At 38.8% G+C, this 14308-nt stretch overlaps 1 protein-coding gene and 1 long non-coding RNA gene across 5 annotated transcripts in view; one reads left to right on the top strand and one right to left on the bottom strand.

The window, feature by feature from the left end:
• Nucleotides 1-249: 249 nt before the first annotated feature.
• Nucleotides 250-1824, bottom strand: LOC141367235 (uncharacterized). The gene is made up of 2 exons (XR_012371505.1): nucleotides 1476-1824; nucleotides 250-561 (listed from the first exon to the last, which is right to left on the bottom strand). It is a non-coding gene; the product is annotated as an uncharacterized lncRNA (long non-coding RNA).
• Nucleotides 1825-3445: 1621 nt separating this feature from the next.
• Nucleotides 3446-14308, top strand: part of pou2f2b (POU class 2 homeobox 2b) — a 45680-nt gene continuing 34817 nt past the window's right edge. For 2 of the 4 annotated variants that reach the window (XM_055210603.2, XM_055210609.2), the window contains exon 1: nucleotides 3446-4721. In XM_055210603.2, coding sequence (XP_055066578.2) covers nucleotides 4622-4721 — 100 coding nt within the window. In that variant the 5' untranslated portion in view covers nucleotides 3446-4621. The remainder of the gene's footprint in view (nucleotides 4722-14308) is intronic. The other 2 variants (XM_055210606.2, XM_055210608.2) reach the window with 1 other exon arrangement.

Raw genomic sequence — 14308 nt, 5'->3', positions numbered from 1 at the left:
GTATAGATCACAACCTTTGTGTGGGAACTGGCGTATGCACAAAACGGGGCTGGAAATGTGCGTACACCAGTTCCCACACAAAGGCCGCGCTCCACAAAAGAAAAAACTCAATGAGAGATGGGCCTGCAGGGCGGGACCCGAGGACGACCCATGCACGAACACCCGCAGGCGATCCGCGACCCACAAAGGGAACAGTGCTTTGTTTTATAGGTCTCAATATTTTTTTGGTGTATGCCATTCTTGGCCCCCGTGCGTACGTAGACCCCCAGCAAGGATCATACGCACAGTTTTATAAATGAGACCCCTAAACGATGTGAAATTGGTTTATTACCCATGTTAAGGGAACAGGTGGAACCAATATATGTAGCATGAGTTTTTCACTGCTGAAAGTTACAAATCATTTTTCTTTAATCAGTGATGTGCAGAACCTAAACCTATTGTTTTGCACTTTTTTAGTGGTAGAGGCAGAGGATGGAGAGGCAACGCCAGTAAAAACACAGGCTCTAAGGTCTTAAGCCCATGGTCTTTACACATCCAAGCAGGCCCCACACCTTGCATTATCTGCAAACATAAGAAGTATAAGGTTCAGAAAAACAGCAGTAAAGAGGTTAAAATAAAATTAACAGTATAAAACAAGGTATCACTTCACCTGCCCTTACAAAAATTAACCATTGTTTTTCTACAGTTAAAAAATGGTAACTGTAGTAAAACCATGGTAACCACAAAACAACTATTGTTTTGACAACTATGGTTTTTAAAAACCATAGTTAAATCGTGGTTAGTGTAGTAAAACCATAGTTTTGCTGATAGTAATCAATACAACAAAATACCTTGGTTACTACACTTTTACCACAATAAAACCATGGTTAATGTTCGTAAGGGTGCCATCGAGATTATACCCGGTACCTCACCACACAAAAACATTAACTAACATATGCAAATGGGTACAAGCACTTATACAAAACAGTCATTGAGAAGAGGCTGTTAACAACGTGAACTTTGACTGTCAAAGCTGAATTTACTTTAAAAAAAAACTGTGGAAGAAACAGAGGGTGTGAACATTGCAGCTTATAAAATCTATAATACTGTGAAAAGCATAAATTATATCGAAATGTAAATTTCCGCTGCTCTACATGTCTACACCCAAGCAGCTGTCGAAGTGTGGCTTGCCCACCGGTCATTTTCAAGCGCAGTGGGCGCGAACTTTATGAAATATTACTAGAACAACCGGCTGGGGTGTGTCTCTCTTAAACGGAGATGTAAGAGAAATAAAGACGACACATATACATATTTTGTGCATGACCGATCTGCGGTAAAAGTTAATCTGCACGGAACATCGTTGTTGTACGGAACGGTTAACGTTAGTCTATGCCTACGTAAAACGACACTTACGAGACGCATACATACGTTTGAACAAACCAGTGTACACAACAAACATTTTAAATAGATATCAATTAAATCAAATGGATACTTACAATCACACAAAGAATGTCCTTGGCGATGGTCAATTCCGCTGCAGCTCGTGTATGAATCCGTAACAGCTGTTCTACTAACATACATCTGATTGGTTAATAATAATCCTATGTCAGTATCTTGCCGCTCTATTGGTTCGACTGATATAGTAGGCAACCGCGTTTGCCTTCATATTTACGGGGACATTTTATCATTTCGGGGGGAAATGTGCAATAAATGCGAGTGGCAACACTTTTCATATCGTTGAGAATAAAACAACCGTCCAAACTTTACAAATTCAGGTTGTCCCTCCATGGGGATCATCCATTTCGAAAAGTAAAGCAGATACGGAGCCTCGGCCCACCGTCTATTACGCCAGAATGAGAGTATAGTTCCTAACCATATTGGCCTAAAAAAAAAACTTTTAATTTTCCATCGGTCTTAGTACACAATGTAACTACAAAAACAAGATGATTTAAATTAAGGCAGCTCATAAAATATGTACGAATTGTATGAGATTATGGTTTGTCAGTTAGTGCATATAGTTAGCACTGACAAAATAGGATACAGACATTCAGGTTCAAAGTCGGTCAGTAACGATTGCTATGTGTGAATTTACTCCTGAGGAAAAACTTAAGTGTGTATATAAATGAAAAATAGCTTTTCCTTATTTCTGTTGCTCCAAGAAGCCACACAAACAAGCACAATGGATAGGCACGTGTGCCTGAGGAGAGCACAGTTAGGAAAGAGGTGTTAGCTCCCTATCCTTCCAACACCATCTTATTTTCCTCTTCCTCAATTTCGCACTCTCTTTCCCCCCAGTCCCTCTCTCATTCTCTTAGATGCGCACAACCACACTATATTCTACAAGAAATAATTGCTTTTGTCTGAAAGGAGTGCTTGAGGGAGGGGCCGAGCGCCCGTTACCTCAATGCTTCAAGGGGGTACGGGAGGGACAACCGGTCACTTCTCCTTCTTTTCATCTCTTTCATTTGACCTGCGGATGTCATCTGTCAACAGTGAAATGCAACAAAAGCAGATGGACAATAAAAACACATCATTCTAATGAATAAAATGTGAAGGGAGGACAGTTTTAATGCAAGGACCTCGAAAAGTGAACAACATGTGTTTAACAGCAACAATAACACCAACAGTGAAAGTGTAACAATAAAGAAATGGAAAAAAAACTCTTTCTGCAGTGTTTGTGGATGTTTTAATTAAAATCAAAATGTATATTTTTAGTTCGTAACACGTATATCTTAAACATTGCCTAGACTGAGCTTGAGCTCACAGAGTTTTGCAGCCTATAGTGGAATCGATTTACTCCCATCGATTGGAGTGTTTAGCGTATAGATTTTTCTATTTAAAAATCTATATTGACAATAATCTTGTGTGTAAGTGCGGCGCAGCATGCTTTGTAATTGACAGGGCGTGATGAATTGGTGGTAGTAAGAAAAGCCGCGAGCAGTCGCTGATGAAGGCCCACGGGAGATTTGCCAGGCACCGCGAGAGTTCCTGATATACCGCCTGTTATAAAATCAACCCATTGCGCTGTATATTATCTAGATAAAGATGAATAAAATGAAATATTACGTTTCAGGTGTGTCTGAAATTAATGTAATAATTTTTATGAATAAATTTTGAGTGTTGCTGTAGCTCTGCGTTAGCTGATGTACACACTTGGGTTTTTTCAACCCATGTTTGGGTAACATTTGAAAAAACCCAACAGTTGGCTATAATTTTACAGTTTACCTAGAAGGTGTTAGAATAACATGTGCTATTATTGAATGTAAATGCATAAACATAAAAAAATATTATATTAATGAGTGGTTTACCATGACGAAAAGCCGGAAGTTATAATATACATTAGGTCAATCAGTGTCAATATGGGATTTTACCTTTCAGTGGACACGGGTACGAAACCGTTATAGAGAGAGAGAGAGAGAGAGAGAGAGAGAGAGAGAGAGAGAGAGAATGGGTGGGGGTGGTGGTGATGTGAGAGTTGTAACGGCTCCGCTCGCGCTTCAATGTTGCAGGCAGCGTGGAATCAGAGCGCGCGAGCGTATGGGAGGAGAGCGTGCACGAGTTTGGGGTTCCCAAATAACGGGAACAAGCAGACAGAGCAAAACACGCAGGCGGATGGACGAAATGATAGGCAAGTGATCTTAAAAACCGGCGACGTAGCGAGCTCGTTTCCCCCGATGTTTTCGTGCTTTGTTTGTTTGCCTTGTTTAGTTAGCCTATTTATCGATTGATTGCGTTTTAATTACTGGCTTGTGACAAGGTGCGCGGGAGGAGGGGCGAATCCGGCGAGCACGTTGAGTTGCCTTATTTTTGTATGGATTTTATTTAAATTTGCCAAAGCAATGACATTTGAATGCAGCCGATTTTAACCACGTTTAGTGGACTTTGTGCGAATGAATGTGTAGCCTGTAGCTGCTAGAATAAGGAGGAGAGCTGTAGTGGAGCTAGACCAAATAAATTCACCAAAAATGCACCACATATCCAAGTAATAACACAATATCCGCTGTCTTTTGTACGTTTACAGTCAGGGTGTGAAATATTTGTGTCTTTATTTGAGCAAATGCAGAATCGTCTGTTTATTTTACAAGCATAACCAAAGTTAACGCGACTGCGAGCAAGGGGCGAAGCACAGGCCAGCTCTTCAGAGACAGAAAGACTATAGATAGAGATGCAGTCCTCAACCTTCGTAAAAAAGTAAATCTATGCGTCTGAGTGACAGATACGTGTCAAACAGAACTATTATACCAAATACTACAGCTTAATACCAAAACAATTAGACAAACATTAAAGTAATTGTGAAATGAAATAACCCACGTTTGTCTTGTTCCAGTCAGTCTATCCGCCTGTGTGTGCGCGCTGGGAAAATAGGCTATAGTCAGGCTGCGCGCATCTGGGTATCTATGCACGTCGACCAAAAGTAAATACAAGCGAATAGGAAGGCTAAAAATATAAAATGTAACTGGAAAACATACGTATAAACGCTACATAGAGTACATCTTACAAATAAGCCCATTATATGCCAGAATTCTCTAAAAGCTCTCTCCCTGGAACGCAGACGGAACCAAGCGATTCAAGTGTTTAAAAGACTCTGCTTAAATTGCAAAGAAAAGCAGCTGATAAGAACTAGACAAGAAGACGGAGGATCATGTTTGTTCCTTTGCCGATGCCGTTTGTTTTGCCGAGAACTGCCTCTGATCTCCACGCCTGGCGCCTCAAGTCCCCGCTGGCTCTGCGCTCCCACTCCGGTAAGCCTTACTCCATCATAACCACCCTTTCTTTCTCTGCAAGCACCGGGAAATCTCCTCTCTTCATTTCACCCAGTGGCCTAATTCCCGTATCCAACGCGTGAACGAAACATCCTCCGTTTATTTCCCATTTGCTTTCGCGCGACTTTCCCATCATTCAATCAACGCAAGTCAAGTTTGTATGCGAAAGCGCAGTCTTCAAAATCCAGCTCTGGTGGATTTTGTTTTATCAAGGAGTTTCCTGAATATATATTCCTGTCTCGTTATTATGAGGCTGGTTTATCCAAGCCTCCGCATCCGTCCGTCTCCTCCTCGCGCCTGTGCCTCTGCCTCCGTCTCCCCCGAACTAAACTCGCGGTGAGCTGGGAATATTCATGCCAACTTATCGATCCTGCGGAGATCGATTCCTGGGCCGGCGGATCGAGGGGAGAGAGGAAAGACTCACAGCAGCTAAAATACAAGAGGAAGGAGATAGACTGAGCAGAGAAATAAGCATTTGTGCTGTTTTTACGCGTTATTTGGTTTACAAATCTGGATAGTGTGGTGATGATCAGTATGTCATTTGGGTGATCAATTACATGTGTCTTTAGATCAAAAGATTGCGTATGTTGTGTGTGTGTGATCATATCTTGCTAGTACTGTGTCTGAGATACAACAATCGGATGAGTGTTTCAGATATTGTTTGTTTTACGGGAATCTGCCGGTTGTACACAGACAGATGAAAACAGAGACCGACGCGGGGAAGGGTGGAGGGCGGGGTGGAGCAGGGATAGATGGGTGTAGCCTGAAACACGCTTGCGTTGAAGAGGCAACTAGCCTACATAAACCTATGGGTTTGCTGCTGTCTAAAAATGTGAGAGAACAGTGAAAAAGTTCCATACGGAACAAACCTATACATTAATTTGAGATATTTTATCTTTATGTGGTTGTGCAACTTCATAGGGTGCATCCATTCATTTTAACATATTCAGAATAATGTAAAGTGTTTCAAAAGTCATGCCTCATTTTTATTCACACAGCCTCACTTTCATGGGCGTAGATTTAGTTTGAACACTAAGTGTCACTTATGTTTTCATTAATCCTTTTGTACATATTGGAGGGATTGTAATTCCTAATTTTAATTAATGGGTGGTTACTTCCACTACGCCTTTTCTCCTAAAAATGGCTATTTGCATTACATTTTTTACTTATATTTTTCTTATAATTTACATAACTCAGTGTAACAGGTTTGCATAGGCCTGAAAAATGATGCAGGATAGCTAAGGCCAAGCACTAATGAGTCTCTTCCCCTCAGAGATTAACAGGGCCAGGGGAGAAGAGGTGGAGTTTCATGCCCCTTTCGCTGAAAAATAGCAAGTGTCAAAAAAAGATAAAAAGAGGGCAGAAAAAAGAAAAAGCTGTGGAGCACTAAAGGAAAGTAGGCGCGGATGACAGTGAAAAATGAGAATGAGTATGGAAAACCGAGTTTGAGCGGGAGAGGTGATCTTCAGCTTGTATGGACGCACTTGTCGTGCTCATTAATGATCTGAGATAAGAAAGGCTGTACATTTAGTCCGATTTTTTGTTTGTTTGTATATACATTGCATTTCTTTCAAATAGGTGCAGGTAACTGGTGGGTGACAAAAAATAAGCTAGTTTGCTCAAGTATTTAGTTTAGCCATCCTGAGAGTAGAGTGAACATATAAGACAGATGATGCTGCAGCCTTTAAAACTGATCTGAAAGCAGTCTGAGTCCTCAATACTTTAACTTTATGCTGTCACATATATACTATTATATCACTCATAGCAAGGACAAAAAAGCCACTAATTCAAATAATTAGTATATAGGAATTTATACAATTATATCCAGTAAATAGTAGATAGACATTTACACAGAGGTGAAGACAAAAACTATAATTTCAAGAAGCTTTTCTTGGAAAGTGGTCACAGAAATCTAAAGCCCTTTTCACACAAAGATTATAGAAAATACACAGAAAATACGTCCGGGATTTGTCCGGGATCGTTTGATTTTTGGTTCATTCACACTGCCAATGATTTTCCCGAATCTGTGTGTGTGTCACATACATAACGTAAAGTCCCGTAAAGACACATGGCGTATTTAAAGTCCTGCACTTGGTAGTTTTACCACAATGTCTGAAGTTTGCTAATTATCCGTAATTTCTCGTTCTAGAAACTATGCGCGTGCATTTTTGTTTATGACAAGATCATAAGGAGCATGTGATGCACTGTTCTGTCATGCTTAATGGTCTCAGCTTCAGCGCGGATAGTGACAAGCTCTCTGATCTCTGCTTCAGTCCAGTTTGCCGACATTTCTCGGCATGAATGTTGATCTGCGTTTAAATCCCTGTTCAAAGAGCTGAACCATAACTTCTTGTTGTGATGAAACACGCGTCCTTACTATGGCATGCCCCTTACGGCATTGTTTCTGTGTCTTGTTTACACAGGATGTGTTCTGTAAATGTTACGGCAATGTTACTAGGTCCTCTTTACCGGAGCAATCCCAGAACATTTACAGGACATGTTTGTGTTCACTAAGAAGCCTCTCTGACAATTTTACGGAAATTTTCTGGGACCAAAATGCTAATGGAGTAAAACAGGCAGGTCATGCTAAATGAGAAAATAATGACAAGAGACTGGAAAAAGTTTTTTTAATTAATTAAAAATTAATTAAGATGAACTTTAAAGGGGACATATTATGAAAATCTGACTTTTTCCATGTTTAAGTGTTATAATTGTGTCCCCAGTGCTTCTATCAACCTAGAAAATGTGAAAAAGATCAACCCAGTAACTTAGTTTTGGTAAACCATTCTCTGCAAGCATGTGAAAAAGTAGGTAATTGTAATTTGGCTCCTATTGTGATGTCAGAATAGGATAATACAGCCCCCTTTATCTGCACTATCCAACCACAGCGCAGCCATTTAGTACAGAGAGAAAGAGAATAATTGACAGCAAAATTGAGTTTCAATTGAAACAAACCACCATCATTATGATCAGTGTTTGCATTTCATCAGCTCATTTGCATTTTCAATGACACACCCAAAAACGACACACTTTTGCTCAGTCCTACAAAGTGGCAATTTTAACATGTTATAATAAGTTATCTGTGTGGTATTTTGAGCTAGAACTTCAATTACGCACTCTGGGGACACCAAAAATTTAGTTTACATCTTAAAAAAATCTCATAATATGTCCCCTTTAAAGTGCGTAATCATTAAATAAGGTGATCGTTGTTTAATAGCAGCAACAAAATGATATGCTTTTAAAGGGACACTCCACTTTTTTGAAAATATGCTCACTTCCCAGCTCCCCCAGAGTCAAACATTAGATTTTTTACCGTTTCGGAATTCATTCAGCCGATCTCTGGATCTGGCGGTACCACTTTTAGCATAGCATAGCATAATCCATTGAATCTGATTGGACCATTAGCATCACGCTCAAAAGTGACCAAAGTGTTAAAATATTTTTCCTATTTAAAACTTGACTCCTCTAAATCGTGTACTAAGACCGACAGAAAATTAAAAGCGGTGATTCTCTAGGCTGATATGATGTAGGATATGCCATGTTACAGCAGCAAAGCCCTTGATTATTACGCCAGAATGAGAGTATAGTTCCTATCCATATCTGCCTAGAAAATAGCAACTTTTAATTTTTCGTCAGTCTTAGTACACAATGTAACTACAGAAGAGCGCAATGCTAATGGTCTAACCAGATTCAATGGATTATGCTAAGCTATGCAAAAAGTGGTACCGCCAAACTTGGAGATCGGCTAAATGGATTCCAAAACGGTAAAAATCAAGTGTTTAACTCTAGGGGAGCTGAAAATGAGCCTATTTTTGAAAAAAGTGGAGTGTTTCTTTAACTTTTTACTATATGTTCCTATTTATGATGCCTTTTGTGGCAAAATCTTGTATATTTGTGGGTGAGTGAGTGTGTGTGAGAGTTTATAGACCGGAGGAATCCTGGTGTTAAGATGATTGCCAATGACAAAATGTCAGCTTGGGTTTATTTGTAACGTAATAGAAAATCAATGGATATAAGGAAGATGTCAATACTGCATTTTGCTTTCTCTCTCTCTCCCAGTACATCTTGCACTGATTGATATGCCATGTTGTCATGATGTTTATTTAGTGACACTACTCCCACAGGTATTTTGGCTATACGGTTAGTTTCAGCAAAAGAGAAATGTGTGTTCATGCGTGTGGCTTGACCTTCTATAGTGTATTAAAACCGATGATACCTTTCCACTCATTAGCCCCGCTGAGATGGAGCTCAGTAAGGAATTCCCTAGTTTACCTTCTTTCCACCCTGTGACCAATACACACACATATATACACAGACACATACACATGTATGATTGTACTCATAGCATGCAACTATGAAGACATCTTGGTACATACAAAAGTGTATGTATTCAGTCAGCCTGAACTTCTCGTACAGTCTTTATTTAAGATTGAAGTTTAAAAATGATAGAATTTTTAAAATGCACTTAAATCATCATAATATTTCCTTACTGAGTTGTGATTGGTCCTTCTTTTTTTGCATGTATTTAATTTAAAACTATTTCTGGAATCAGGGGATGCGTCCAGGGAATGAATTTGAAGGTTCTAGTTTGAAATGGAGAGGATTGCCATCTTTTATCTGTGTAATACCCCTCTAAAAGCTATGCAAATTTATCTTATACATACATGTAGTAGGATTTCCTGATTCAAAAATCTAAAATATGTCTCCAAATAGAGTCCCCCTATGAATCTCTGCCATTTCCATTACTGTTTATAACCAATGCAGAAAAAAAATATGTGTTAAGTTTAATGTTAATACTTTTTTGCTGGAAGCTCATGCAAATCTTTTTGTTATAAATCTCTCTCTCTCTCTCTCTCTCTCTCTCTCTCTCTCTCTCTGGCTTTATTATTTCTCTTTTTTTAACACACACACTGTAGGTGTTGGTGGGCACATGGAGGCGGTGGGTTGGGAGTGTTCATTGTTCAAATGTACAGACAGGTCTTTAATCAACACATCTGTGAGAGAGCACCTGGTCAATACACCCCCCACCAGCACAGTATCACTCTAAAGCCACTCACGTGGGTTCTGCACCACCGTCTTAATTTACTGTGATTATCTGTGTGCACGTGCGTACTTAACTGTGCATGTGCGCATTTGTCCGAGAGAAAGAGAGCGATTATATTCATCTCAGACAAGCAGGACTGTTGTTTGTAGAGGAAAATGATGGAAAGTATAAAGTGATGGCCGGACTGAAAGATGAAGATAGACAAGAATGGATGGATTGAATTTTAAAATGACAGGCATATAGAGAGTTTACTGACTGTGACTGAGGTTGGACAAACTGATGTACTGACTGAGAGATATTCAGATTATCAGGCAAGACGTGTTGGATAAACAGATGGACTGACACTTGCTTGGCCTCCGATGCTGCATGGTCGCATTCGTCCCCCCTGCATCTTCTTAATAATAGGGGTTTTGTAATAAAAGCTTGCTCTTTGATTATGTCCTTCACTCCTCATGAACAAGCCAGAGACCTAAATCTGTTATCTTCCTCTGTTTCATTTAAGATTTATGATGATAAAGGCCTCCCTTTCAAACTATAGAGAGACTGCCTTTTGGGGCTTATGTCTTACACTTCAGATTTTTCTTTCTTTTTTTATAGTGGTTGTATGATAGATTTAAATTTGATTTAGAGTACATTTTGGCAGCCCACTTACTTTACATTGGAAAAGTGGATGTTTTTTAAAAGTCTGCTTTCAGCAGTTGAACATAAACATCAATGAAAAAGATGCTAGAGTTAGAGAAGTGACTGGATGACCTCGTCTTCCATGTTTTATTCATTTTGTAGAATATATATTTGTTTCTTCCTACTCTTTGTTCATATTTTCCTGATGTTTTCTGTATTCTGTAGTTCCTGTTTTATCGTATTTTATTAAGAAATTCCCTGGGTTTATGTGGGTGATTCTCACGAAAACTTGGTTTTAAAAATGTCAAGCATGAAAATGTAAAAATTGCTTAAATTTACTTTTTTTCCCACCAGACATTGAAAAACAAAGTCTGGAGTAAATGGGAACATTAATTTAAAAACTTTTACTTATCATTTAACACTTTTTGTAACATAATTTAAAAAATTAGTCCTAAAAAATCTCATTACCGCAACAGTCAGAAAACATCAACACTGACATATTTTCAAAATGACATGACAAACCTGAAAGAACATAATTTGGAGATTCTGCACATGCATTTAAAATCAAAGTATTATGCTTCTATTAATTAAATTAACATTTAATAAGCATCTGTTCCGGTAATGATAATCAAAATGTCGTGTAAGCATTCTGACAAGACAATATTTCAAATTAACTGTAAAAAAAATGATCTTACCTGGTAGCCATCTTGAAGTAACTGGTCCATGTGCTTGGTCACTCAAAATCAAACTTTATTAAAATTCTGTATATGTGCTTAAACTGTTCTCAAAAAGTGTTGCGGAGGATGAGAACATCAGGCATGGACACATCATTTTCCTAATTTTTCTTCATTATTATTATACATGAATATTCAGTAAATATTTTTTCTGTCATCTAAAGTAGTCTAGCAAAACATCCATTTATTTTTTTTCCTAATATGTTTGTGTTAATTTGATTAAATTACAACATAACGCATGTTCAAACACAGCCGGACACATTGCGGTAATGAGAATTTCAGCAGAAAATGAGATAAAATTTCCAATTATAAATTCTTATGTTGAAATCACTCATTGTGCAAGGTAGAACACAGTATTGTGTTAATTCTGATGCTTTTTAATGTTACTATATTACACATTTTAAAGCTAAAATGATTAGTGTCGGGGTGTTTCAATGGTTTCGTGAGAATCACCCATCTTACCTTCACATTAATGATTGAAAAACTCTGTTTCAGTAAATTAAGAACCTTTAGCTCAAGAAAGTGGTATTTTTAACTGACACGCAAGTTGAAAGCACCAGCCACCTAGCCGTAGAAATCTTGTAATTGGCCACATGCTGCCTTGAGTGACAAGTATGATCATCAATCAAATTAAGATGTGGAGAGGCGGGGACAGACTCCCCAGACAGGGATGCTGTTAACAGGGTTTCCTTCAATCCGGGCTTATCGATCAATATGTGGCTTGCCAATTTGTTCTCTGCACCTGAGTACATAAAATGCCCATTGCATCCGATCACTCTAAATTTAAGTCTATTATGCTGTATTTTTCATCATTTTAGGAGCAAATCACTTTTAAAGGCATTAAACAGAGTCAGTTTGAGTTTAATTCGCAGTCTGCATGCTTTGAATGTTTGGTTGATCATATTCCACAGGAGCATTTTGTGCCATGCATTTACATTGTCAGTAGATTTAAACTAACTTGGTTGCTGTTGTGTACAGCATTTGATGATGAGCATCAAACAAAAAATGCAGGATCACGGCTGGTTAACCACATATTCATCTTCTGTGGAATGCATATGAGGTGATAGCGAAGCACAGCCAACATGGCAAAAGTGATTACAGTCATAAAAATATATTAGGTTGCAGATTTTACAAGGAATGACATGTTCATGCCAGACAATAATTTGATTTCTAAATCATTCCCCTCATAAACCGTGCCCCAAACCATTCTCCACCCGTAGAAAATCTTTATTGCTCAGAGGTTGCTCCTTTATAGCTCAGGAGACGATGTTATAGTTCTCAATTATATTTCTTTTTGTTGGTATCTTTTCTGAAACACAAGCGTGATGAGACAACTTAAACATCGAAGAGCTCTCAATTGTGATTCTTACTTTTGTTTGCAATTTTTCTATTAGTACGAGGCAGAATATGTAATAATGTTTCTTATGAAAGTTGATAAAGGCCATCTGTCCCTCTTTTTATCCAGCACCCCCCATCCTAATGTACCATAATGGAGGGATTTTTAAAGCTATTTATTTCTGTGTTTATTGGCCGTTGATGAGCTTCTCTGTCTGTTGCTACTGGCCTGTCAAAGCCTCAACACAGCTTATAGCAAAATCAATCGGCCTTAGTCACAAAGGATGAAAGAAAGAAGACACACACAAACACATTCACATGCACATACTCAAACTTTATAGCCAACGAAACACACCCTTGCTTTAACTCCTGCCCTCTCTCACATCTTGCAGAACAGAAGACGGGATGAAGGGATGGAGGCAAAACGGATGAGAGGAAAAGATGACAAACAGAAAGCGAGAGAGCCAGAGCGAGGGACAGATAGTAGCATTAAAATTCATGGCTTTTTTTACTCTCTGTGCTGAAAAATCAATAGTGTTTACTATGAATGAGAGCAGCTCTGGACAGGGGAGCTGGGGGCAGGTATAAAAAGCGCGGGGGGGGGGGATAATGGGGGAAGGGGGGTTGACTTCATTACTGGAGGCAGAAGCACTAGAGGTCAAGGTTAAAGACTCAACCTAGCGGGTAGAAGGTGGGGGTAGTATACCATTTACTCAACAATGCTGCAATAGTATTGTGCAGTCAGATACTCCTATCAGTATAAATGAGAACATGTCGGTTTGAGATCTCTGCTTTCTCTATCTCACGCACCCACCACACACACTTACACCGGCGCGGATAAGCATCTGTAAATTCACATTTGGATGGTTCTGGAACTAGTTGGCTGTTTTTTTACACGCCTGTGTTGCAGCTGATAGGGGAATCTGTCATTTTTGTGAGTTTTAACGAACCTTAAAGGCTCCTGCGATTCGGAAAGTTTAGGGAAGACAGAGCGAGTGGTGTCCTGCGATTTTATAGGAGTGATTTTATATTTTATAGGAGAACTATAATCTAGGTTTAAGCTAAGACCTAGTTGACTTAAACTAAGTTTAAGTTCGCCTCAGGTTGTGGGTTATTGATGGATTGGAAATAAGTTGGCTACTGTGCCCTAATAGTCTTTCAGGCACCTCTTTATTTTTTTCTTTTGGTGGAGCGTGTGTTTTCTGCATGCTTATATTTACAGATATTCAAGGAGGCTCATGAATGATGTAAAAGGAGATGCTTGTCTCAGGCCCAGGTGGATGTGGCTGCTGGAGTATATGGAATATAAATGGAAATGTGAACTTTTACATCAGCATACATTTACATTAAAGCCAGGTGATTGGAGGGCATAGAGTCGTTTCCAATTCGATGGCTGGCAAATGAAATACTTTTTTGGAGATTTCAATCTGCAGCTTTTATTAAGCTATACATATTAGTTAGATGGTGTGTTTGTTTAACAAAAGGGGCGATTAATACAACTTTATAAGCCTACGGGGTCTTCTCTCATTCTTTTGTATTCGTGACGGTGGAAGATGGATGTGTCCCATTTCTTTTTGCAGAATGTGAGGCTTTTACTATTGCCATCACTGCCTTCTTAAATTATGTAATGAAATCTCATAATGATTCATTGCGATGTCTTAATGTCTTATTGTACTTGACATAACTATTCTGCACTTTAATAAAACTTTATGTGTTTATATGAAACATCTTTGGAATATACTATATCATGTGATATATTCTTCTTTTGTGTGTTTTTTGTCACATCCTCTCTCTATTTCTTTTTGGTGCTAACCTCATTTTTCCCTACCTTT

The sequence above is a fragment of the Misgurnus anguillicaudatus genome, chromosome 10 (assembly GCF_027580225.2).
Source record: "Misgurnus anguillicaudatus chromosome 10, ASM2758022v2, whole genome shotgun sequence".
Classification (NCBI taxonomy): Eukaryota; Metazoa; Chordata; class Actinopteri; order Cypriniformes; family Cobitidae; genus Misgurnus; species Misgurnus anguillicaudatus.
The sequence above is the reverse complement of the archived record's forward strand: the minus strand, read 5'-3'. Positions and strand labels throughout refer to the sequence as shown.